The sequence below is a fragment of the Anguilla anguilla genome, chromosome 11, assembly GCF_013347855.1.
Source record: "Anguilla anguilla isolate fAngAng1 chromosome 11, fAngAng1.pri, whole genome shotgun sequence".
NCBI lineage: Eukaryota > Metazoa > Chordata > Actinopteri > Anguilliformes > Anguillidae > Anguilla > Anguilla anguilla.
In genome coordinates, this window is record NC_049211.1 from 37374686 (window position 1) to 37399160 (window position 24475).

At 46.3% G+C, this 24475-nt stretch overlaps 2 protein-coding genes and 1 non-coding gene across 6 annotated transcripts; 2 read left to right on the forward strand and 1 right to left on the reverse strand.

Moving 5' to 3' along the window:
- The first annotated feature begins 629 nt into the window (after positions 1 to 629).
- trnah-gug lies at positions 630 to 701 on the forward strand. Its single transcript has one exon. It is a non-coding gene; the product is annotated as a tRNA-His (tRNA).
- Positions 702 to 1672: 971 nt separating this feature from the next.
- Positions 1673 to 12379, forward strand: ugt5e1 (UDP glucuronosyltransferase 5 family, polypeptide E1). Of its 3 annotated transcripts, XM_035381463.1 has the most exons (3): positions 1673 to 1912; positions 2631 to 2675; positions 10662 to 12379. In XM_035381463.1, exon 3 carries the CDS (start codon positions 10669 to 10671, stop codon positions 12292 to 12294), a length of 1626 nt encoding a protein of 541 aa, XP_035237354.1. In that variant the 5' UTR covers positions 1673 to 1912; positions 2631 to 2675; positions 10662 to 10668; the 3' UTR covers positions 12295 to 12379. The 3 variants fall into 3 exon arrangements, with proteins under 3 accessions (XP_035237354.1, XP_035237352.1, XP_035237355.1); XM_035381461.1 differs by lacking the exon at positions 2631 to 2675 and having other exon boundaries at positions 1674 to 1912; XM_035381464.1 differs by lacking the exons at positions 1673 to 1912; positions 2631 to 2675 and adding an exon at positions 3841 to 4538.
- A 1135-nt stretch (positions 12380 to 13514) lies between these two features.
- Positions 13515 to 24011, reverse strand: dedd (death effector domain containing). 2 transcript variants are annotated; one of them, XM_035381466.1, is made up of 5 exons: positions 23829 to 24011; positions 22048 to 22784; positions 19794 to 19919; positions 19079 to 19216; positions 13515 to 17917 (listed from the first exon to the last, which is right to left on the reverse strand). In XM_035381466.1, the coding sequence occupies exons 2-5, from the start codon at positions 22631 to 22633 to the stop codon at positions 17517 to 17519; spliced, it is 1251 nt and encodes a 416-aa protein (XP_035237357.1). In that variant the 5' UTR covers positions 22634 to 22784; positions 23829 to 24011; the 3' UTR covers positions 13515 to 17516. The 2 variants fall into 2 exon arrangements, with proteins under 2 accessions (XP_035237357.1, XP_035237356.1); XM_035381465.1 differs by having other exon boundaries at positions 23351 to 24010.
- Positions 24012 to 24475: the final 464 nt, after the last annotated feature.

Sequence of the window (24475 nt, forward strand, 5' to 3'; positions counted from 1 at the left end):
GAATTTTTGCTTTTTTCAGGTTTTAGGTAAGACTATGGATCAGTAATGTTTTGAACAATTCCTTTCTCCGATTTTCAGTTGCATGAAACAACAGACAAGTTTTTGGTATCCTATACAGTTCCCCTTACGCGACTGATCGCTTCCTTACTGTGAGATGGACGGCGAAGATATGAGAAGACAGGGGTGGAGAATTAAAACCACAATTAGTTTCCTGTGAAGCTTTTATTTGTTCTCGGTTTTATTTGTAATAGTCAAATAATTGTGTTAATATATGGTTTTTATTACACTGCATACTTTATCCTGAGTAGGATAAAGGACTCATACCCTCACTGGCTTCCCAATCGTGAACACTGCCAAGTGTGTTTGTAGGAACGTCTAACCTAGCCGCAAGTACCGCTGCCGGGGATTGAACCTGGGTCTTTGCGGTGGTAGGGGAGTGCCCAGACAGCCCCTCCATTGCACCTTTTTAGGTTGCAGTTCAGTTTGTGGCCAACATGCTGGCCTGGTTCCCCAATGTACTGTACCTCCTCACCTGCTTTTTTTCTTTTAAAAAAGAACAATAGATTTAAACAATGTATCGGTCTGGTATTATACTGACTACGACCGCCACAAGCAGTCCGTAATAGCTTGCCGTGATCGTATAGTGGTTAGTACTCTGCGTTGTGGCCGCAGCAACCCCGGTTCGAATCCGGGTCACGGCATTTCTAAAATGGGCCAGCTGAGGACTTTTTATAATAGTTGCATTCGTCCATCTGAAACTATAAATAAATATGTCCATATTTCCTTGCATTAATGCATCTAATTAGCAGGAACTCTTGAAGTCCTGCAATGACCCGGAATTCTGTAGAATTCAGAATTCTGAAACTGATCCAAATATGAATTGGAATTTAAATATAAAAAAACTCCAGGATGGAGAATTTAAATTGGAATTACATGAAGTACAATTTAATTCAGTGACATTCAAATAAATTGTGCTTATATTACAAAAAAGTCTAATTTACTTTGACAATTATGCCTGTAACAGCTTTTAAAGACATTATTTATCATGACATACAGTACTAATACAATAGGTAAGGAATTCTGGCAAATGTGTTTTTAAATATTTAACAAACCTTACATTTTCACAGACTATATACAAACAATTTTTAAAATTTTGCAAAATAAAGGGCTTCTTAAATCAAATTTTAACAGTTTTAAAATTAGACATACTCATTGTAATACTATTGATTTCAAAGTAAATGTTGTTTAAAGTGATACACTGATTAGGCAATGGAATTAAATTCCATTTCCATTCAAAGTAAAAAAAAAGATAAACAACAATTTAATAACAAGCATATGAGGTAAAATAAAATTTAAAAAACTCCCAGTGTGGAAAAACCCTCAAAATGCTGCCAAGAAATCTTGGCAGGAACCGGATAACAACATGCTTTCTGAAGAAAAAGAAAACATGTTGAATAATGTTCACTGTAAAAGGTTTTCACAAAGCATGCCAAAAGCAGTGTTCAGTGCTGAATGCATAATCCCCAGCGCTTAATTTGTGTCCAGGAAAGGATTTACTTTGTGGAAATAACACGTGCCTCAGATAAAATGGCGTCTATCACGTAACAGTAGGAGGTTGAAGTTCATTTTGATTTACTTTTTATTTTTTATCTTATTTATTAATATAGGCATACTTTTTCTCTGGAGACCACATTCATAAAACGTATCTGTGTATACACAGTCAGATTGGGCCACCCAGCCACCGACCCACCCACGCACGGGTGTACTCACACACAGAGCGTTGAACCCACTGAACTGTGTGAGGGTTCTTGTGCAGTTCATTGGTTGAACCACAGTGACCTGACTGCTTAAACACGCAAGATACCACAAGAGGTTTATTGATCTTCCACTTCTCGACCAGCTGCAAAACCAGGTATGGCATTTTTGAAAACTTCTCTTTAAATAGTGTGTGTGTGTGTGTGTGTTGGAGCACATGGTTGTTTTATTGTTGTAGAAAGCCTTAGACACTACAGAAATCTCATTCATTTCTGCCATGTATTGTTTGGGTTAAATTTGATCAATAATATTAGTTCACTTAACTATAGTTACTGTGAAGGCTATACAACTCACCAAGATCAAACTTGTTATTTACATTACAAACGTAAATGTAAATGCAATGAAAAACATCAACAGAAAAAACTAAGTCCTTGAAGAGCAAAGTCTCTTCTGTTTCCCTGCCTGTGCTCTTTCGTAATGTGCTTAAACCTAATTTCTGCAGTAAATACCCCATTTTTAATGGATAACAGCTAAAGGAGCTCAAACCATGGACACAACTCTTAAGTAAACAATAAAACCAGCCATAATTCCAACCTACCACCATATATCAAATAAAAATTAATAATGCATATTTGTATTGCCAGGTCAAATCTAGCCAGAACATGCAGTTGCTCCAACTACCACAGACATATTTCAAACTAACAATATATTTCCAAGCTACATACTGTACAGTAATGTTCAGGAAGTCTAATTTATTTGATGCATTAAGGTGGCTAAAACCTATCCTTGCAAATTTGATTGCCAATCAGAACGTTTAACTTACATAAACTAAAACATTGTGGATGTAGTCAGTGTGTTCCCCTTTTGTTCTGCAGGACAGGGGATGGAAAAAAATATTGGTTATGAAATGAAACATGACTGTAAGTAAACAAATACAACAAATGTATAAAAGCTGTTTCTAGCTGCAGGACATTCAGGTTACAGACAGGTGATTATTTCATGACCGTTGTACCTGGGCCAGGAGAGTAATTACGTAAACTGTGGCTGTACCTTTATGGGCAGTCCTGAAAAGAACAAACACATCATTTCTAGTGTTATGGTTATGCCCTTGTGCCCTAGTGGCTGATTGTGGTGTTGCAATATTCTTTTTGATTGTCTTCCTAATAGGAAATTGGTGTCACCTGGAAGGGGTCCTACTTAAGGGGCCCTCTGGCTGATGCTCTCTCTCTCTCTCTCCATTCAGAGGACAACCTGCAGTCTGGCTACACTGCTCATTCATTTTCTTTTGTAGCGTTCTTTAATTAAAAATATTTTTGAATTGCGACTATTTTGTGTGATCTCGTTTATGTTGCGACTGGCCAGGGGCTGATCGTAACATAATTGGGGCTCGTCCGGGATCTGCTGATCCGGTATTTATTCTCTCTAGTTTGTATCTCGCTTGAGCACAGTTTTTATATTAAAGTTCTCCGCGTTTGCGTGGTGCGGCGGTAGGTTGAGTCAACCGACGGTGAAGCCGTACTATACGCGGCGACGGCCGCCTGTCGCCGCGCCGCGTCCCCACAGTCGGCTGTTTGTGGGCGTGTCACCTATTTTTGACAGTTGTGTTCGTTAAATGTTGACCGGGTTTAATATCGTGTTTCATATTCATTCTCCTGTCTGAATAAAAATCATTTTGCAGTAACCTAGATCTGAAAGATGTTAGTCAGCTGCCTAGATAGGCTGTTTAATGTCTAGCTAGTGAGTAACAACCAACAACAAAAACATTGTCTGACGAATTAGCCAGATAATTCCTTCAAAGTTGTATCTGATTAGCTAGCTAGGTGGCTGGTAGAAACGAACAACTAGCAACTAATAGGAAGATTTTTTTTTGTTTGTTATTGTTTGTTGTTACTCACTATAGCTACACATTAGTTAGACTAGCTAGGCAGCTTATTAACATTTTTCAGCGCTAGGTTACTGCAAACATTTTTTTATTCAGACTGGACAGTGATAGTAGCTAACGGCGATAACTAGGCTACATTGCAGAGCCACCGACAATTTTAGAGACTTTTCTCCACGCTGCGTTCCTCTAATCAATGTCTCTGTAGGAGATTTTATTAAGTTGGGAAACCCGATACGGAAACTACGAGTTAGGTCCTCCATTGTGGAATGATAGAATGTGGAATTAAAATTAGGGACAATTTACTTGACGGATCATTAGATCAAATCAGATTGGTTACCGCGACGCGGCGAGGGGGTCAAAGTTGAATTTTTGTCATCTCCACCGCGGCCTCGCCGCCTCTCGCCGCGCCGCCGGCAATCCCAACATGCCTTGCGGGGTCTGGCCGCCACCTCTCATTCAAAATCAATGGAGGCGGCGCCGCCGCGCGGCGGGAAAGCGTAGCCTATAGTGTGGCTTCACCGTGAGTGTTATTGGTTTGCTGTGTTTCCCTCAGGCAATTGTAGTCGCCGGGCATGTCCTTCGGGCTTGTCACTTTGTTATTTTGCCTTTCTTATTTTTGGTGTTAACTCTGGGTGGGGGTACGCTCCGGTTCGCCGTGAATGACTGTTCAATTGGTCTCTCATTTGCGTTCACGGCTTTTGCGTTTAAAAGCCGCCGCAAGCCCGGTAAATACACTGAAGACTATATTAGGTTTTAGTTAGATTTTCGTTGCTACTAGGTAGTTAGGACCTGGGGGAAGTCAACGTATAGTGACTCAGCTTATTGTTGTAATTAGTGTGATTAGTATCACTTGTGATTTTGCTCAAGCGGAGGACGCTAGGACGAGAGAGCTTGTGGTTGGGTGAGTATGGAAATTTGCTACATTTCTACCTTTGCAGTTTGTTTTTGATTATGCAATCGGTAGCTGTGTTTTCGCATGTTAATTAGTGACATTTCCATGTTCATGGCCGTTCGTTTGTTCGTGCTCGTAATAGTAGCAAACTTAGCATGTTCACATTTCGACTTGCGAACTGTGACGCGTGTTCTTTCAAGCCGTGGTGGCTGTGTACTTATTAACAATCATGTGTGCTGCTACTCGCTTCCCAGAGGCTGTCCCTTTGCGGAAGATTACTGCAAAAGCAGTCATCACAGCTTTAATCAAGTTCTTCTCTGTTTTCGGCCTCCCTAGGGTCATTCAAAGCGACCAGGGAACCAACTTCATGTCACATGTTTTTGCCCAAGTCCTTCAACAGCTCCAAATCAAGCATAATGTCTCCAGTGCTTATCATGCTGAGAGCCAGGGGGCCTTAGAAAGGTTTCTCCAAACCTTTAAGACTATGCTTTGTACTTACTGTTTGGAGCTGGGGAAGGATTGGGAAGAGGGCATCCCCTGGTTGGTTTTTGCATCCAGAGAGGTAGTGCAGGAGTCTTTAGGGTTCAGTCCTGCGGAATTAGTGTTTGGTCACACGGTGCGTGGTCCTCTGGCCCTGTTGAGGGACCAGTGACTTAAGGAAACGCCTCAGCATAATTTGTTGGAGTACGTCAGCAAATTTCGCTCTCAATTACACCGAGCCTGTGACTTGGCCAAGCAGAACCTAGAAGTTGCTCAGAGGAAAATGAAACACTGGTTTGACCGTAAAGCCCAGGTCCCAGTGCCCTCCAAGTTCGACCCCGGTGATGAGGTGTTGGTTCTGCTGCCCATTGCTGGTTCTGCTCTGCAGGCACGGTATAGTGGTCCATACGTGGTGGAACGTAGGGTATCTGAACGTGACTGTTATCATCACCCGATAGGCGACGGCCTACGCAACTGTGTCACATCAACATGTTAAAGCCGTACCATGTGAGGGGGCCTACTGCAAAGCCTGTGTAGACGGGAGTCAAACCGGGACCCAGAAAAGGCTGGCATTTGAACGAGCCTGGGGGCTGGGACTCATCCTGTGCTTCAAAGGACCCGAGAGCCGTGTGATAAAACAATAGTTTACTCGGACTTCCTCTGGATGAGCAGGCCATTGGCTCTCTGGAATGTTACCCTCTGGACAAGACTGAGATAAGGGGAACTGAACTAGTTGTCTATGGTTGTGTGTTATTTTACCCCCAAAAACGTCCCTGCTCGGGGGGTAGTACTTTCCAAAAGTACTGGAACCTTTGGGGTGGGGCGCAAGCGCTGAAAATTTCTGATTGGTCGACTACTTGCAGTGTTTTATTTCAACCGCCATGTTTAAAAATCTGCAGCCGCAAACCGATTTATTTTCATAATAACTTCAAATCAAACTTGTATGTTATGCGGCGCAGTAGCCTAGTTTTGGTTATAGCCTGCCAACATCTTGGAATTATAACATGTGCTCTTCTGTTCTTTTCTTGCTTTAGTATTCATTTTATAAAATGCTAAGCATTCGTGCTGGGACAGCATATTACGTACCAAAACATTCAAATGGATTAATTCGGTTGCTGAATATTTTCTTCCAGATTTTCTTTGTTAGCCCGTTGTAATTGACTCAAAACGTTTGATACAGTTATGTGAGGTATGCGGTAGTTCTGCGTAATTCACATTGGTGATACAGTAAAAGCAAACTGGAAATCACCATCCGCACTTTTTGTCAGGGTAAAATAACAGGTTAATTCTAGTAATCGTCCCTTTTGCTTTTTCAGACTGCCGTAATTTTACTCTGCCATTTTTCGATTCCACAAAAAGACCAGGAAGACTATGGACTAATTTATGGTGCATGGTTCGCATTTGGAGGGCACACTTTGCTGCTCGGCTAGCAGTAACTTGAACTGAAGGAAAGCAAACGGTGGCTGTACCACTGCTAATTTTTAATTTAAAGTCCGAGTTTTCGTTCTATTCTTGTAATTTTGCGATTAGCCTATATGGAATTGATGAGGAGAAAGTAATCAAACAGCAAATTGTTTACTGGCTGTTGTTGCCAGTTATATTGGAAATGTGAATGCATTCTGTCGCTTCGGATGTCAAGACATGAAAGTGAATGTTCGCATAAAAACATAATGAATGTGTTTGAGAGGATATATAAAACAGTTACAATCTGACTATTAGCCTGTTATATCCTATTTGTTGCATAACAACGGTCCAAGTTCAACTACCAATGACAGTTTGGGCATATTTTACCGTTGTCAAGCAAAACGGCTGCGGAAGAATATTTCAATTTAAGGTGATTAAATCGATAAAAATCAATAAATACAAAAGTAACCATATATAGTCATTGTTGGTAACCCGTTGTATATAAGTGGAATAAACCCCTCCGGGCTGTCCCGGTTATTAGAAAATAATGTAGGCTACTTCGGTGGTAGTATGGGGTTACAGAAGAAATCATAGAACAGATGGACCGACGACAACGTCGCTTTTTCATACGTCAGTGGGCTAATTTGCCTAATCTTCACGGGACTTTAGACCGCAGTGGAAACGCAGACAACAATGGGCTGAAGGAACCTTTTAGTTCCTTGAAAAGTAGTTCCTGGGACTAAAAGTTCCGGGTACTTTTGGTGGAAACGCGGCTTAAGATAAGGGGAACTAGTCTCTTTGTCTATGGTTGTGGGTGTGTTTTTTGATGCCATTAAGGGTGAAAAGATCATCAGGCCTCTGGCAAAATGGTGGGGCAACTACTCTTGACAAGTACCACAGTGCCCTTATGTGGGCCCTTCTGTCATTACACTTTTTATTTCTTTTCTGGATCTGGACTCTAAACCATCTGTTTATCGTATTCACAAATCCCGTAGAACCTTACAAACCATGCACATGTTTTCATTATATTGCTGTATTATGCCTTATGTATTAATAATATGGATTGCATGTAAAACGGTTCAACAAAAGGGTATTTTCATGACAACTGCACCATAATATTACATCCCCTTGACATGTTTGGTATGGACGTATCCAGGGAAATTCATAAATTGAATGAAATATGTTTCATACCAAATAAAATGTAATAAAACATAGTTTCTCAACTCAGGGAAAAACCATCACAATGGAATGTCCTCTCTGGTAATCATCTCCTTTTTCCAATCTCCCCACCAATTGTTTTGACAACAGCCTCCAAGTGGTGGGGGCCTAAATTCCAGATTTTATCATTCGTCCAGGTTAATTTATGGCAATGCTGCCTAGATAAAACGCGGGATTTGGCTTAAAAGGCAGGGAGACAATCCGGTCGAGGAAGATCGTAATCGACTTCCCACACTGCACATACTCTGTGTTCTGTGCGTAGCTGAACAGGGAAGATCGTAATAGACTTTCCACACTGCGCATACTATGTGTTCCGTGTGTAGCTGAACAGGCTGGGTAAGAACTTTTTACTCTGTATAGCCTATATGTTCTAGAAGTTTCGTATTTTATAATTGATTGTGAATTCTAAGCTAATGACCTACCTGCCTGTTAATAAATTCTTATTTTTAACTTGCGTGGTCTTCATGACTCTAAACCATTTAATATTCTTTTCAGCCGAAATTCCTATTAAATACTCAGGGGGACAATTCTGACTAGGACCTACTGATCAGGGGTCTAGTACAGCAGAAGTCTTTAGTGAGGTCCTCAAGTTAGATAGGCGACCACGATCTGCCCGCTAATGGGATTGGTGTTGTATTGGTTCTGGAGTTTTGGCTTAAGAGGGCATTATACGTTGGTTCTTGTCAAATTCGCCTTAAGGAGCCCGATAAATGCACACTGTCCTGGGCTCATAACTGTCTATGCAAAAAGGAATGCATGTATTATGGTGGTCAGCCTCCTACCCCTCTGTAGGCTTCACCGAACTGAGATTTAGCAATAGTGCTAATCCCGGGAGCATATATTGAGGAATGATGGCACAAGATAGAGTTGAGTGTAACCACTCCAAGCTCCACGTATAGTTAAAACCAAATTTTTAATTATAATTTAATTTGGAGTCAGATCATTACGAGAGTAAACCATAGTAACTGTTACGCTTATTTGCTGTGGTCATGGATATAGCCTATTTGATGTGTTGTTCCGCTGATTTGTGAGTATTCTGATGCTCCCATTGGAATACTGACAGTCCGGCGACAGATCAGATATATCTCTGATGACAACATAGCCCCGTTTGCGAACGGAGAGTAACAAGAATGTTACTGGTCCGTTTCAGGCCAGTCTTAAGCGGGATATGAAGCAGCGCATTCATATCTAACCCGTGGCGACGGATCCAGTGCATTCTTAAGTATAATTGTGCCCTGTTCTTACGAACAGAGGATAAATAAGTAACATCTATGATTTTAACTCACACCAGCCAAGGGAAAAACACGTGGTGCCTTCCCCTCCAGCTACAAACCCTCATTGGTCTAGCTGTGAGGTGTTTACACCTGTATCACTCTCCGCTGTGCTCCCACATTTACCTTCGCCTTCCTGCACCTTCCCAGGGCTGACTGTTGCCTCATCTCCACTCCTGGAGAGGAGTGTTGGGGATGTGACTGTTCATTCCCAGGGTAGGAATGTTGCATTGACCTCACTCTTGGAGGAGAACGAGGAGGGTGTGACTGCTCCATCTCGGTGTGTGATAGAGGGTCGCTTACAGAATTCTGAGTATGTTCTGAGAATGTTTTCCTCTTTTCCTGATCATCTCCCTCACCTGTCAGGTGCTGAGAAGGCTGACATTGTCGCTCTAGTTCAGTCTTACCCTTCTCTTTTTCCTGATGTGCCCAGCTGTACATCTGTCATGGAGCATGACATCGATGTAGGTTCTGCACTCCCCATTAAGCAACATGCTTATCGGGTCAACCCCTTGAAGCGTGAGCTCTTGCAAAAGGAGGTTGATTATATGTTGTCACATGATATTGCTGAACCGAGCTCAAGTCCATGGAGTTCTCCATGTTTGTTAGTCAACAAACCGGATGGATTGTATCGTTTCTGTACAGATTATCGAAGGATTAATTCTGTCCCTAAACCGGATTGCTATCCCCTACCGCGAATGGACGATTGTGTCGATAGGGTGGGATCTGCCAGATTTGTCAGTAAATTTGACCTTCTGAAAGGCTACTGGCAGGGTCCATTGTCCGCTCGCGCTAGGGAGATATCTGCATTTGTTACGCCGGACTCTTTCCTCCAGTACAAGGTAATGCCATTTGGCATGAGAAATGCGCCTGCAACCTCTCAACGTCTTATTAACTACGTTTTGTCTGGTCTTTCCAACTGTGAGGCATATCTGGATGATGTGGTGGTTTTTAGCTCCTCGTGGTCCATGCATTTGGGTCATATACGGGAGCTTTTTGACCGTCTGTTGGCTGCTAACCTTACCATTAACCTTGCCAAGTGTGAGTTTGGTTGAGCTACTGTAACCTACTTAGGTCATTGGCAGGGGGCAAGTGCGTCCCGTAGGAGCAAAGGTTGAGGCTATTTGTCAGTTTCCTGTACCAACCAACTGCCGAGAGGTATGGCGATTCTTAGGTATGGCTGGATATTACAGGAATTTCTGTAAGAACTTCTCTTGTCGTCGCCCCTTCGACCGATCTCATTAGCCCCAAGGTTAATTTCCACTGGTCTGACTCCAGCCAGCATGCATTTGAGAATGCCAAAGCTCTGCTAGTTAGTGCCCCAGTATTAGTGGCTACTGACTTCTCGAATCCTTTCCGTCTTGCTGTGGATGCAAGTGATTTTGGGGCAGGTGCTGTTCTTCTCCAGGTTGCTTCTAATGGCGTTGAACATCCTGTCTGCTACTTCTCTAAGAAGTTTAGTCCGCAGCAGCATGCATACTCAACCGTGGAGGAGGCGGCACTCGCCCTGGTTCTCGCTGTCCAACACTTTGAGGTTTATGTTGGCTCCTCTTCATGCCCGGTTCTAGTATACACAGACCATAATCCGTTGGTCTTCTTGAACCGCATGCGGAATTCAAATCCACTGGTCAGGGGCTGATCGTAACATCTAGGTACTCGCTGTGCTCTACCGGGGGTACCTGCCTGAACTGTGTCACGTTGAATTGCAAATTCTTACATTTACCTTGCGTCTTCCTCCACTTTCCTCCCTCTGCTTCAGAGTTGTGATGGCGCAGGCTGGTGCCATCTTCCCCCATCCTTCCCGACCTGATGGTTTGGTCCTCCTGCTGATTGGCCTGTGTGCGCTCTGTGGGGAGGAGTCTCATGCTGGGCGGATCCTGGTGTACCCGGTGGACGGCAGCCATTGGCTGAACATGGACGTGCTCCTGCGGGAGCTGCACAGAAGGGGACACGTCCTGACTGTGGTGCGCTCCTCCACCAGCTGGTACATCCCCGAAAACTCCGCCCACTTCTCCTCCGTCACCGTGCCCCTCCAGCAAGCCATCAACCTGGAGAACCCCGAGTACATGGCCTACTTCCTGCAGAGGAACCTGGACCTGCGGCGGGGGTCCGTGCTGTCCTTCCTCGGCCTGCAGAGGGAGCTCATGTCCATGCTCTCGGAGGCCCACCGCTCCAGCGCCCAGATGGTGCGCCTCGTCCTGGAGAACTCCACCCTGGTGGAGGAGCTGAAGAGGGCGCGGTTTGACCTCATGCTCACTGACCCCGGCTTCGCGGGCGGGGTGGTGCTGGGACGTTACCTGGGGCTGCCCATGGTGTTTAACGTCCGCTGGATCACCAACGGCGACGGGCACTTCGCCATCGCGCCCTCGCCCCTCTCCTACGTCCCCACCATCGGCTCCCAGGTCTCCGACTGCATGAGCTTCGCCAACAAGCTCAAGAACCTGCTGCATTTCGGGATTGGGGTTTACTTGGACCTTGTGGTCGCCAGACCGCACTACCAGGGCGTGTGCGATGAGTTCCTGGGCGGCAACACCAACGTGTACGAGCTCATCCAGAGCGCCGACCTGTGGCTGATGAGGGTGGATTTTGTCTTCGAGTTCCCGCGCCCCACCATGCCCAACGTGGTGTACATGGGTGGGTTCCAGTGCCGCCCCGCCCAGCCCCTCCCCCCTGAGCTGGAGGAGTTTGTGCAAAGCTCCGGGGAGCACGGGGTGGTGCTCATGTCCCTGGGCACCCTGCTCGGGGGCCTTCAGCCCCACATTTCGGAGGTCATCGCCTCGGCCTTCGCCCGCCTGCCTCAGAAGGTGGTGTGGAGGCACCTGGGGGCGAGGCCATCCACCCTGGGCAACAACACCCTGCTGCTGGACTGGCTTCCCCAAAACGACCTGCTGGGCCACCCCAAGACCCGCGCCTTCGTCACGCACGGGGGCACCAACGGCCTGTACGAGGCCATCTACCACGGCGTGCCCGTGCTAGGCCTCCCGCTCATCTTCGACCAGAAGGACAACATGGTGCGCGTGGATGCGCGGGGCGCGGGCATCGTGCTGGACGTGACGGTGCTGGAGGTGGACTCTCTGACCCAGGCTCTGCGGGACGTCCTGGACGAGCAGAAGCCCTACAGGGAGAACATGCGCAGGCTGTCCCGGCTGCACCACGACCGGCCCCTCGAACCTCTGGACAGCGCCCTCTTCTGGATGGAGTTTGTCATGAGGCACGGGGGGGCGGCGCACCTGCGCACCGAGTCTTACAGGATGCCCTGGTACGCCTACCACAACCTGGACGTGCTGGCCTTGCTGCTGGGCTCCGCCACTGCTCTCCTAGTACTCATCGGCGCCACCTGCAGGTGTCTGTTTCAGAGGCTCTGCAGGACCAGGAAGGTCAAACTGCAGTGAACACACAAGTATGACATTGATGTTTCTACTTGCAGTATATGGGGTATTATTGTCTCAGAAATAAATGCAGCTGGTTCACATTTGTCACAGCGCCTGTCATTGGATTCACAAATAGGTTTTTTTTCCCGCACTGAGTCTAGTACAGCCAATCAGATTTTTTAAGGCTGTATTCAATAAGTGCGCAAATTAGCAAACCATAGACTGATGTCAGGATTGCTTACCCTTTTGCAGCTTGACACAAGTGCTGCAAGTTGCTGGCGAGATTGCTGATTGGGGGCACGAACTTTGGGGGGATGGTGATTGGAGCCCAGTGGCGGGGTTCCCTTTCATCCGGACGGATGACACCCCAGGCCCTCGCCAACTTGAATTTCTACGCCGTTATGTGCTTAAATAATAGGGGCGACATAGCTCAGCAGGTAAGAGCGGTTGTCTGGTAGTCGGAGGGTTGCCGGTTCAATCCCCGCCCTGGGCCTGTCGAAGTGTCCCTGAACAAGACCTAACCCCTAACTGCTCTGGTGAATGAGATGTAAAGCGCTTTGGATAAAAGCACTATATAAATGCAGTCCATTTACCATTTTAAAAAAGTTCCTGACACGGTTGTCACGTCCAAGCATGAAAACTTGAGTGGCGGTTTCCAGAATTCGACCGTTGTTGAAGTTTCAATAAAACTCGGTTTCCCGGTTTGGTACACAATAATCTGACCGTTCGCTTGTAATAGAAGATGTTTTATGAAGTAATTGAAAAGCTGCATCGATCCTTTGCTGATGATGTGGAGCACTGTAATTTTGCGGTTGAGGACGATTCGAAGTTCTATTTGCTTATGTGAAACTGTCGCTGTTGCCGTCTATGATTGCATACGCCAGCATAGCATGTAGCTGTGTACCGGAAATGCCTTACAGCGTGACTTCCGCTATACCGGTACGTCCAAGCAGCTCAAAAAATTCACACAAGATTTTAGTGCCAAACTCTGGCCACTAGGCGGCGGTATTGCTCCAGAATAAAGCTGGTTGTCCATCTGTCTGTCCACTCCCATAGGGTTCCACTGATTGGATAAATCACACAACAGCTGCAGGGAGGAAAGCTTTGGGGTTCCAGAGAGCCACACGTTAGCCAACAGCTGTAGCGAGGAAAGCTACAAACAATCAGTTTCAGCCTCAGTCAGGAACTCGATTGTCCAACATTTTTATTAATTTTCTTAGACAATACATGTTTTTTTTTTCTTTTTTGTATCGACATTCAATGCACCTACTATTATACACGTAGAAATAATCACACTGAAATACACAATCTCTCTCAGTCAAAACCATTAAAAATTATATATTTAAAAAAAAAATTGTAAATGTATAAGTGGTAAGGCAAGTATCTTTGAAGGTGATGCTATGATGCAGTTTGAGTCGTGGGCAGGACTGGAGTTGAAATAAAGTGCTCTCCCCTCTTTAGTATCAAGAGGAATGTGTGTGTTTACAGCCTCATAACCACCTTTCCCCACATCCCTCCACGTGACCTTGTCTACGGAGGAAAAAAATATATATTTACAAAATATGTAAGAGGATCATCCTTTAGATCTACAGTTATGGAGACAACAGGTAGAAGTCTGGAGTACAGCTGTTCGTACCACACATTTCACAGTCTCATAAGTACTGTATACTTCACAGACTGGGTTAATTAGCATATACAGCACACACTCACACTCTTATTTATAATTTTTAAAAAGCCTATATAATAGATACCAGTTTTAGCAACTTTTTTGTCATCATATTCCATTAGGAAAACAGGAACTTGCCAAGTTTATCTGTGATTGAGCCTCTTCTTACTGCGCCTCGGGTCTGTAGAAAAGGATTCCCTATCATTATGATTGTACTTTCTTTTTGACTCTTTTCTTTTAGACTTGGAAGCACCTCTCGCTAGTTTCTCCTTGGCTCTGTGCTGGCAACTGCCATTGATACCAGAAATCCAAAGTAAACCGATGCATAACCAGAACACCAAAGCATCACCCAGCCAAGCCAGTGTAACCCTTCTCACGCAACCCTGAACGACTCGTGTTCCCACAATGCAATGCTGTACACACCAGCTGAGCAGGCGGAAACACACGCTCGGGTCAGTGGCACTGCTGATTTCAGAGAGGAAACTGAAACGGGACAGAGCAGTGGAACAGCGTGAGGACTTCAGCATGGATCCTCAGCCTCTTTCCCACACACAGACACATAAACACACACCTGCAAAACAAAGACAAATGCGCACCCCTTCTGAAATTGACCAACAGGCTGCGATTACTTAGTTACAAATGGGAGAGGACTGCAGGACAAAAGGAGCACATGGCCACAGCACCGCAGTTTAAAAAAACACTGTGTACAAGTTTGAGAATGAGAGAGTATGTGTGTGTGCGCGCGCGTGTGAGTGAGTGTGTGTGAGAGTATATGTGTGTGTGTGAGAGAATGAGCTTGTGAAAGCGTGAGTGCAAGACTGAGTTTGTGTGTATGTGAAAGAAAATGTGTGAGTGAACATTAGTGTTTATGCATGAGATAGTGTGTGTGTGAGAGACAGAAAAATGGGAACACAGCTGAGGCTCACTGTTTCCTGTCACCACCCAAAACAGCAAAGCTCAGCTTCACTCTTCCTCATCCACACACAAAAACAGGTGAAGAGCGCCCCCTGGTGGAGACGCATTTCTCATACGCTGCTCTGCTCACACACTTGCCTATCCCCTCCTGGTGCCCGAGCCCACGTTTCACCATCATAGTGCCAGGAGAAGAGCACCACATTTTTGGAATAAAGCTGTCATTGGAGTATTTGGCAGTTCTTTGTTCCACACAGAGTGGTTCTTTTTCACGTAGTCCTGAAACATTCAGTCTAAAAAAAAAACCAAACATGCAACATGCCTCCTCTGTTCTGTAACACTAATTGCAGCGAAAATGGTCAGTTTTAGAAAAGCAAGAAAACGCAAAGGTTTCACCAGTTCACCATCAAATCAAAATGACTGTGCTTTCTCAAATCATGTCCTTGGAAATGGGAAGCGAAATAAGAAACTAGGAAAAAAATGATGGATGTGTATGGGCAAATCAACAGTCAAAAATTATTTGAGCAGCACAATATTCCAGGGCAGGCCTACACAGGACTGCAAAACCAAATGTATCCCTTTTACCTCCACTCTGAGTAAGAGAGGGCTGACAAGATTATTCTGTAAAATCCTTGAAATGAAAAAAGCTCCTGCCATAAAGTATTACAGGTTTGCGCATGTAGCCAGCCAGATAATCCGGAGCACTAATCAACACACTGCAGTCAGATAGCCACTGTGATGTCATAACTGCTAACCGAGCAACAGTGACAAGAAGGCCTTCAAATCCTGCAGGAAGGACACCACCTCCCAGAGGTCACTGCAGTCAGATAGCCGCTGTGATGTCATAACTGCTACCCGAGCAACAGTGACAGGAAGGCCTTCAAATCCTGCAGGAAGGACACCACCTCCCAGAGATCACTGCAGTCAGATAGCCGCTGTGATGTCATAACTGCTACCCGAGCAACAGTGAGAGGAAGGCCTTCAAATCCTGCAGGAAGGACACCACCTCCCAGACGTCACAAGACAGGAAGGGATCAGCAGTTTCTTTTTCACAGGAGAGGGACTATGACCATGTACTGGATCGTATGACTGCAATTCCTTGCAAGGACAGCTGCCCCCTGGGGCTTACTGTGAGTCACTTGGAAAACAACAACTTGTCAACTAGAATTTCAACTGCTGTTTATAAGTTATCAATAATCAGGTTAACTACATGCTAAGTAACAGCAATGACAGTAGGGTGGCAGACTACTGATATTCAGTTTTAAGATGACAGCATCCATGCTTGTCAATCAGTAACATGTGAGCTAGCAAACTAGCTATCACTTCTAAGATGAGTATACTTGCTTGTTTGCCAAGTACTGAAACGATAACCTGCCGTTACTTAGTGCTGCCAGTTTACCCTGGGTCATGCTACCGCCAACTACGCGTCACCCTGCGGGACCCCAGGCCACAGTCAGCACCGACACGGCCGGGGTTTGATCCCAGACTGCAGGGCCCGTCCGCACACCAGAACAGAGCCTCGAGAAGACAAGCAGCAGTCTTAGCATGGCATCATCTTCATAGGAATCAGAAGACACCACACAGTCTCATACAGAATGACAGCAGATCCATTTTAACATTTAACATAAGCTTGTGAGATTTTACTGTACGTGGGGGTGTTTTGAAAATGAATGTATTTACAGTAAGCACCACTTTACTGTTCCACAGACCACGAAGACGACCCTAAAGCAAAAAATCTGAAGAGAATATACTGTTAAACATCTCCACAATGCTAAATAGCATTTGAAGGAAATTTACATTAAAAAATGTAATTTACAATCACAACAGCTTAGCCTCTCACCATTGTGTTGAATGTCAACCAATAAGAACAGGAAGCAACCTTTCCACCCGGAAATGATTTCTGTGGTTTGCCCTACCGATTCGGGAGTTGAAAAGAGCAGTCTGAGGTCACAAGAGCCCCGGCCAGAGCTTCATGACATCACAGCCTTGTCGTTCTTTTTGTGACGCACCTACTGCCGGGGTCCGCTACTGTCACCGCCCCAAAGACACAGCCCGCTCTCCTCCCAATAACATCCTCCGCACCTCAGAGGACGCGTGCCGGCACAGGAGGGATTCATCAAACCCCTTAATTGCCGGAGCTAACCATTGTGCTGTCAATCATGAGCTCGTATGAACCTACCAAAATACTTTGCTCTCTGTAGCAAAAATAAATAAATAAAAGACCATTAGTTCAAACCATCCACTGGCAACACATGATGACTCCACCCATTTTGGGATTCATGAAGCCTCACTTCACAATTACTTTCCACAAGCTGACCCCCCCCCCCCCCCACTTTTTTTTTTTTTATCTCTGATCCTCGCCCCCGATGGGCTCTGAGGACCCCGGCCCACCCTGGGCTTCTCCACGGCTACAAGGACAAAGCAGCACCACAGCCGTACTCTCTGGCGCCCCCTGCTGTCTCCAGGTTACGACGCGGTCTGTCGGCTACCAACAGCGCCCCCTGCTGTCTCCAGGTTACGACGCAACCTCTCTGCTACCTCCAGCGCCCCCTGCTGTCTTCCAGGTGACGACGCAACCTCTCTGCTACCACCAGCGCCCCCTGCTGTCTTCCAGGTGACGACGCAACCTCTCTGCTACCTCCAGCGCCCCCTGCTGTCTTCCAGGTTACGACGCGGCCTCTCGGCTACCCGCAGCGCCCCCTGCTGTCACCAGGTTGCGGAGCAGCTTGCGCCTCCCGGCCTGGTAGTCCTCCTCGTCCACGTTGACCAGCAGCTTGATGGCCTCGTGGCCCACGGCCTGCTTGAGCGAGTCGGTGATGAAGACGCCCTTCAGCGCCTCCAGCAGGGAGCCGTTGATGTAGTCGCGCCAGAAGGCGTCCAGGTAGGTCAGCTCGGAGAACTTGATGTCGCAGATGATGGAGCCCAGGTCCCGGGACTTGAGGATGGTGTTGGCCTGGTTGAAGCGCTCAAACTGCCTCTCCAGCGCCTCCTGCTTGTTGGAGAAGACGTTGCCCTGCAGCGCAGACTCGTGCTGGCAGTACTCTGCCCGGACTCGGAGTCGGATATCTGCGGGAACGACGGACGGACGGGAGAGGGACGGAGGCAGGAAAGAAGGGAGAGAGGATAGGAGGGAAGGAGAGAGGATGGACGGGAGAGGGAGGGAAGGACAATACAGGGGGATGGGAAAGGGGTGTAAAGTTAAAAAACCAGTTCAAGAAAAGGAGAAAAAAATAAGGTTCACAGTGCAGGTTCCGCAATATTTAATGAAAACCATAGGCAAACGGGTAAGATTTTAGCTCCTGGGGCAAGTCTCAGATCTTCTGGAAGCTTGTTCCGGATACATGCAGCAGAGCAGCTTCACAGAGCTTTGTTTCGACTCTCGGAACAGTAAGCACGCCTGTCCCAGGCAGAGACCTGGGGAGGTCTGGGGGGGGGGGTTTGCATTTTAAACGCCTATCAGGGGCGTTTTTAGACCCTGAACCACTCAGCGCTTTACGGACGAGAAACAGAATGTTAAAACCAATCCTGTAACACACAGCTATGGAGGGGTGCAGAAGGAAAGGGAATCATTCAGACTGACCTGGGAGAGTGCAGGCAGGCCTGCCACCCACCCCCTCATAGCTCAGTGGGCAAGAGCGGTTGTCTGACAGTCGGAGGGTTGCCGGTTCGATCCCCCGCCCTGGGCGTGTCAAAGTGTCCCTGAGCAAGACACCTAACCCCTTTCACCGTTGGCATGTGAGTGTGTGAATGGATGAATGAGAGGCATCAATTGTAAAGCGCTTTGGACATATATATATATATGCACAAAAAAGCGCTATATAAATGCAGTCCATTTACCATTTTAGCAGGGCGACTTACATAGCATTTATATTACATCCATATATACTGAAGCAATGTAGGTTAAGCACCTTGCTCAAGGGTACAACGACAGTAGTGTCTTACCCGGGAATTGAACCTGTGACCTTTAGGTTACAAGACCTGATCCATACCCATTACACTACACTGCCGCCAAACAGACACCTGATCAAAGGTTATGGCTAATGACATGCTACCCTGTGGGGCTGCCAGCTAGCTTCTTCACACATTCAGTCTTGGTGTTGCAGAGCTCTTTTCTACTGCCACAAGCCAAGCTTGCACAGACAGGAGCCTCCCTTACCCCGGGCCGTGCTAGCACCCGTTACGGGCGCCAGCGTCTGCCTCTGGGCCCCAGCGAGAGGCCGTTCTTACCGCAGGTCTGCTTCTCCCGGCAGTCCGCTGTGGCGTGCACTCTCCTCCTCTTACGGCTGGAGGGAGGGGGGGCCGGCTTGGTGCGCGGGGGACACACCTGAGGCCCTGACGGGGAGCAATGGATCACAGGCTGCGGTCCTGGGGGGGGGAGGGGGGGGTCACACAGACAGGAACAAAGGAGTGAGCGGGTGGGGGTGGGGGATGGAAAGTATCGATGGTGATGAAGGACTTCCATTAAACTGTCAAAAAACACTCCCAACACTGACAGGATGTGGTCTCTCACTCCTCTCCACCTCCACACTGCGCACTCACTCCTCTCCACCTCCACACTGTGCACTCACTCACTCCTCTCCACCTCCACACTGCGCACTCACTCACTCCTCTCCACCTCCACACCGTGCACTCACTCACTCCTCTCCACCTCCACACTGCTCACTCACTCACTCCTCTCCACCTCCACTGTGCACTCACTCACCTCTCCACCTCTCCACCTCCACACTGCTCACTCACTCACTCCTCTCCACCTCCACAGTGCACTCACTCACTCCTCTCCACCTCCACACTGCTCACTCACTCCTGTCCACCTCCACACTGCTCACTCACTACTTTCCACCTCCACACTGCTCACTCACTACTCTCCACCTCCACAGTGGGGGTGAAGGCTGGGAGGCGCGTGCCATGTGAGGAACTCCACATGTAAAAGGTGAATGTTTACCTGTGCGACCCCACCCCTCGCCTGCCCTCCTGTGGGGCGGGACCCCACTGCTCTCCCCCAACCCCCGGGGGGACACATAACGCACCGACGTCTCCTCCAAGTACTTATCCACGGGGTCAGGACACACTGGGGGGAGGGAGCGAGACGGAGATAGAGAGAAATCACAACATGAATTATCTACATGATATCTACAACAATAGGACTACAAAGCTCAATACTGCACTGGTGTTACAGGAGCCGTGTGCTTGGTGCCTGCTCAAAGGGAACAGCACATATACCTACCTGTCCTCCACGGAAACCCTTCAGCACTGTCACACCCAACCATCAGTACACTACATGTCCACTCTACCATTTCACTTTCTTTCCAAAATAATTAAAACCATTTCCACACACCAACAGCCTCATCCAGGACTGAACTATCTCTAACTCCATTTCATATGAAAAGCATATTGCACAAATATGCCATACGTAACAAAATATCCACATTTTAATAAATATCCTCCCAAGACAACTATTGTTTCAGAAACTGCTGCACATAATTTAATGTATTATCACAAAAAAATGGACCGATGAGGTTTTCTTTGGCTGTTAAATCACCTTGAATTTCTACATTGAATTCAATGGGCAGCAAGCACTTTTGCCATCACTTTTGCCATGAAGCACGAGGCCGTTTCCCACTACTTTCTAGGTTTCACCACCTGGCCCCTCCTACCCTCTCCAGTTCCTATGTACACTCTATGTTGCCACCCTTGCCATCCTCTAACATTTCCTCATGCAGACGTCCTTCCACATGAAACAACTGCATTCCTATACCGCCTCCAGCTGTCTATCACCCTGCAAGCTCGCTGAACTAAGCAAATGCATACAAATGGAATCTGGATACATTTGAATGAATGTATACAAAAATAAATATGCATTGTGCATCTAGTAATACCCAATATGTGAAAGAATTCAGAGTCGGAAATAAGTAGCTTAACTTTGATGGTCTTGATCAACAGAAGCAGGCTACCAAAGTGTTATGATTTGGGAAAAGGCTGTACTTTGTGGCTCTGAGCAATTCCCCAAATAAAGGCTCCAGTTACAAAGTTTTAATAGACAAGGCTCACGATTTCAGTAATTGGCTTGAAAATTGGAGAAAAGCACTTTTGCACTAACAATCTACTATATACCAACCTAACACCACTGAATATACCAACCTAACACAGCTGTATACACCAACCTAACACTGCTATAAATACCAATCTAACATCACTGTATATCCCAAGCCAACGCTGCTGTATACACCAACCTAACACCGCTGTGTATACTAACCTAACACCGCTGTATACATCAACCTCACACCGCTGTATATACGAACCTAACACTGCCGCATACACCAACCTAACACCGCAGTATACACCAACCTAACATCGCTGTATACACCAACCTAACACCGCTGTGTATACCAACCTAACACTGCTGTAAATACCAACCTAACACCGCTGTATATACCAACCTAACACTGCTGTATGTACCAACCTAACACCGCTGTATATACCAACCTAACACTGCTGTATATACCAACCTAACACCGCTGTATATACCAACCTAACCTTTGTTTCTGGCGCAGCTAATTTAAGCAAAAACTTAAATTAGCGGCTCATCTTAATATAAACCAAACCCGTTTATCTTGCTTGTTCTGTAACCTCCAAAGCATAGTCCTCCTACTTCTAAACACTAGGACATTTCTAAAAATAAAAAACACTACGACAATGTACCCAAGAGACTGGATTTTACTTTAGCTACATCAAAATACACACACAGGTACTCACTATTATTATTCCGTTCCTATGTACAGAATAATACAATCACATGTACCATAATATATGACAAAGCACAGCTTAACCAGTGTATGACTGACATGGCCAAAGTATTTTATGTGGGCGGGTCCCATCAAGCCTGAATCAGGACATGATAAATGCATAAAATGAGCAGTCTGCAAAAAGTCTGCACTTAATTCTCCAAGCCAGGACTCCCCGTCTTATGAAAATGTCTAGAAAATGACTAATAAGATACTAGTAACAGAATAGTTAAGTGAACTGTTACCCAGCCATATAGTGTTTTATTTACAATATACATACGGCCACATGCCATAGTTCACCATCATATACTAATATTGAAAAAAAATTTCACAATATTACTGGACCCCGTTCAGCAGATTCTCAGTACAGCAGAACCATAAGTCCGTTCGCCGAGCCGTTTGCGGGGGGCTCACCGGTCAGCCTCCTGCGCAGCGTGACGTAGGGCAGCAGGTCGTGCCGCGTGATGATGCGCAGCAGCTGCAGGACGTGCCTGAAGTTGGTCTCGTCGCAGCGCCCCTGCCGCTCCAGCGCCAGCAGGAAGTCCCGCCCGCTCCGGATCCCGCCCCGCTCGTACTCGTCGATCACGTCCACGAACAGGAAGGAGAGCACGCGCACGTCGCGGTGCGTGAGCTGCGCCCCCACCACCTCGAACATGCGGTGCAGCGAGTACAGGCCGTACGCGCCGTCCGCGGCCTCCTCCGGCCAGGGCTCAGAGCGGCCCGCCGCGCATCGCCGCGGCAACACCGAGGCGGCGGCGGCAGTGGCCACGCCCCTGTTTGCAGTAGTCGCTCCGCCGGAGCCTCCAGGGGAGGAGGAGGACGAGGCCACGCCCCCCATGGCAATGCCCTGGCTGGGGGCGGAGCCAGCCGAGCTGCCGTGGGAGGAGTCTGCCGGGCCGGGCTGCGGGGGGAGCCTGCCCTGGTTGGCTGACGAGGTCCGGGGGATGAGCAGGGGAGGGTTGGTGTTGGCGTGGGGGAGAGAGTGTTGCTGTGAGGTCATCACTCTGCACCAGCGCGAGAGGTGTGAGTGAGGGGGGAGAGCACGGACACGCCGCAGCACCAAAGAAACCCGTCTGGCCCTCCTCAGAGTCAGTCGCACTCATGGACTGCCTGTGTCAGTCCTTTCCCTGACGTTCAGCTCCACACTGCCCCTGCAACAGGGAAAAACACAAGCAATTTCCAACAAGAGAATCTGTGGACTTTATTCTGCTGAATTATCCTATGTTTTATGCATACAATATAACCAGAAGTCCAATGCTTACAGTATTTTAAATTGCAAAAATACATTTTTGAACCATTTTCTTGGTAAAAAATTTTTTTTCTTTCTTTCAAGACCTAACCTGAGCCTATCATAAAATTATTCAAGACTGCACTCAAAATATGAATTGCCTAAACCAAGAGAATCATTACTAAATAGCTTTGTATTACTTCATGAACACGTACTGTATGTAAAAATAGTAAAATTCGTAAAAATGGGACAGACGGCTAGACTAGACAGCAGTCTGATTCTATCACAGTCAGGATGTTAACAGTTGTCTCCAGCCAAATTAATCGTAACGTTAGCTGTAAAAACATGGTTACTGTCAACTAGACCGTTAGCTACCCTACTCACTGGATAGCACAATTTCGCATAACTTATCTACAAGAATATCAACAATTACAAGGCCATAGTCAAACAGTAAAATGGAAGCTAAAACTGCATGAAGCTAATACTTACATGTACATGCATCCAGCCCTCAGACCAGCCTTGCTTCGTTTTGATTTTTCCGCCGTGGATATATTATATAGCTGGTTTCAGCTAAACTTTCACTAACTGCCGTTGACTATTTTTTAGCTAGAAAGCACTAGCCAGCAATCCAACTAGGACCTGGGCGTTATTCCCTGACTGGGTTCCAGTATCGCGATAACAAACTACCTAGCTGGCTGGCTGGCTAACGTTGCCTGAAAACTGCAATAAACTCAAATAGAACAAATTTAAGGTAACACTGCCTAGTGGAAAAACATCAGCTCCAAACGTATCAAACGTATGCACCGCGACAGTGTAAAACGCGCAACTGTATCTGGCACAACAAAGTCCTAGCTTCTTAGCACATAATCTTTTTATTTCGAAACAGCTAGCTACCTAACCTAGCTAATGCTCGCTACGTAAACAGTAACTATGTAGTTAGTGTACTCTCGGCACTTGTGTACTTAACCTCTAGGAAGTCCTACAGTCTCAGCTGGTTTCCAGTTTTTCGTTGCCTTTTCCGTATTTTAAACGTTCTGAAAACATTATGCGGCTATGTTTGTGTCTGTTTACCAATATTCTAAACCCCTCTACACGCGACCATTTTTGTTCTTCGGCAAAGATGAAGGAACATCCGGGATATGGTCATACGTGCATCATCCGGAGAATGATCGGAAACGTTTCCAGACAAACGTGCAAAGTTGTTTGCGGTGTTCTGTGGATTTTACTCATCTGTGATACGCTCTATGGTTCATTGATCATTGGTCATTAAATTCCATTTGTTAGAGATGAGGAATACAGAATAGAACATGGAACTTGATCTTAAATACCATTAGGGTATTCAATTATTATTGAATACCACAAAATAAATATAAAAACACTACCTATCTGTTTATTTGATTGCCAGCTAGTTGGTGGGCATATTATTATTATTATTATTATTATTATTATTATTATTATTATTATGAAGAAGAAAAATAGGTCTAATAGCTGTCCAAGCTAATAATTCTATATTGCATTTGCTTAGCTATGTGAATGCTTTAGCTCTTTTGGTAGATACGTAGGCCAATGGATTGGTTCACAAGGAATTTATACTTGAAATATCAGCCCAACAGA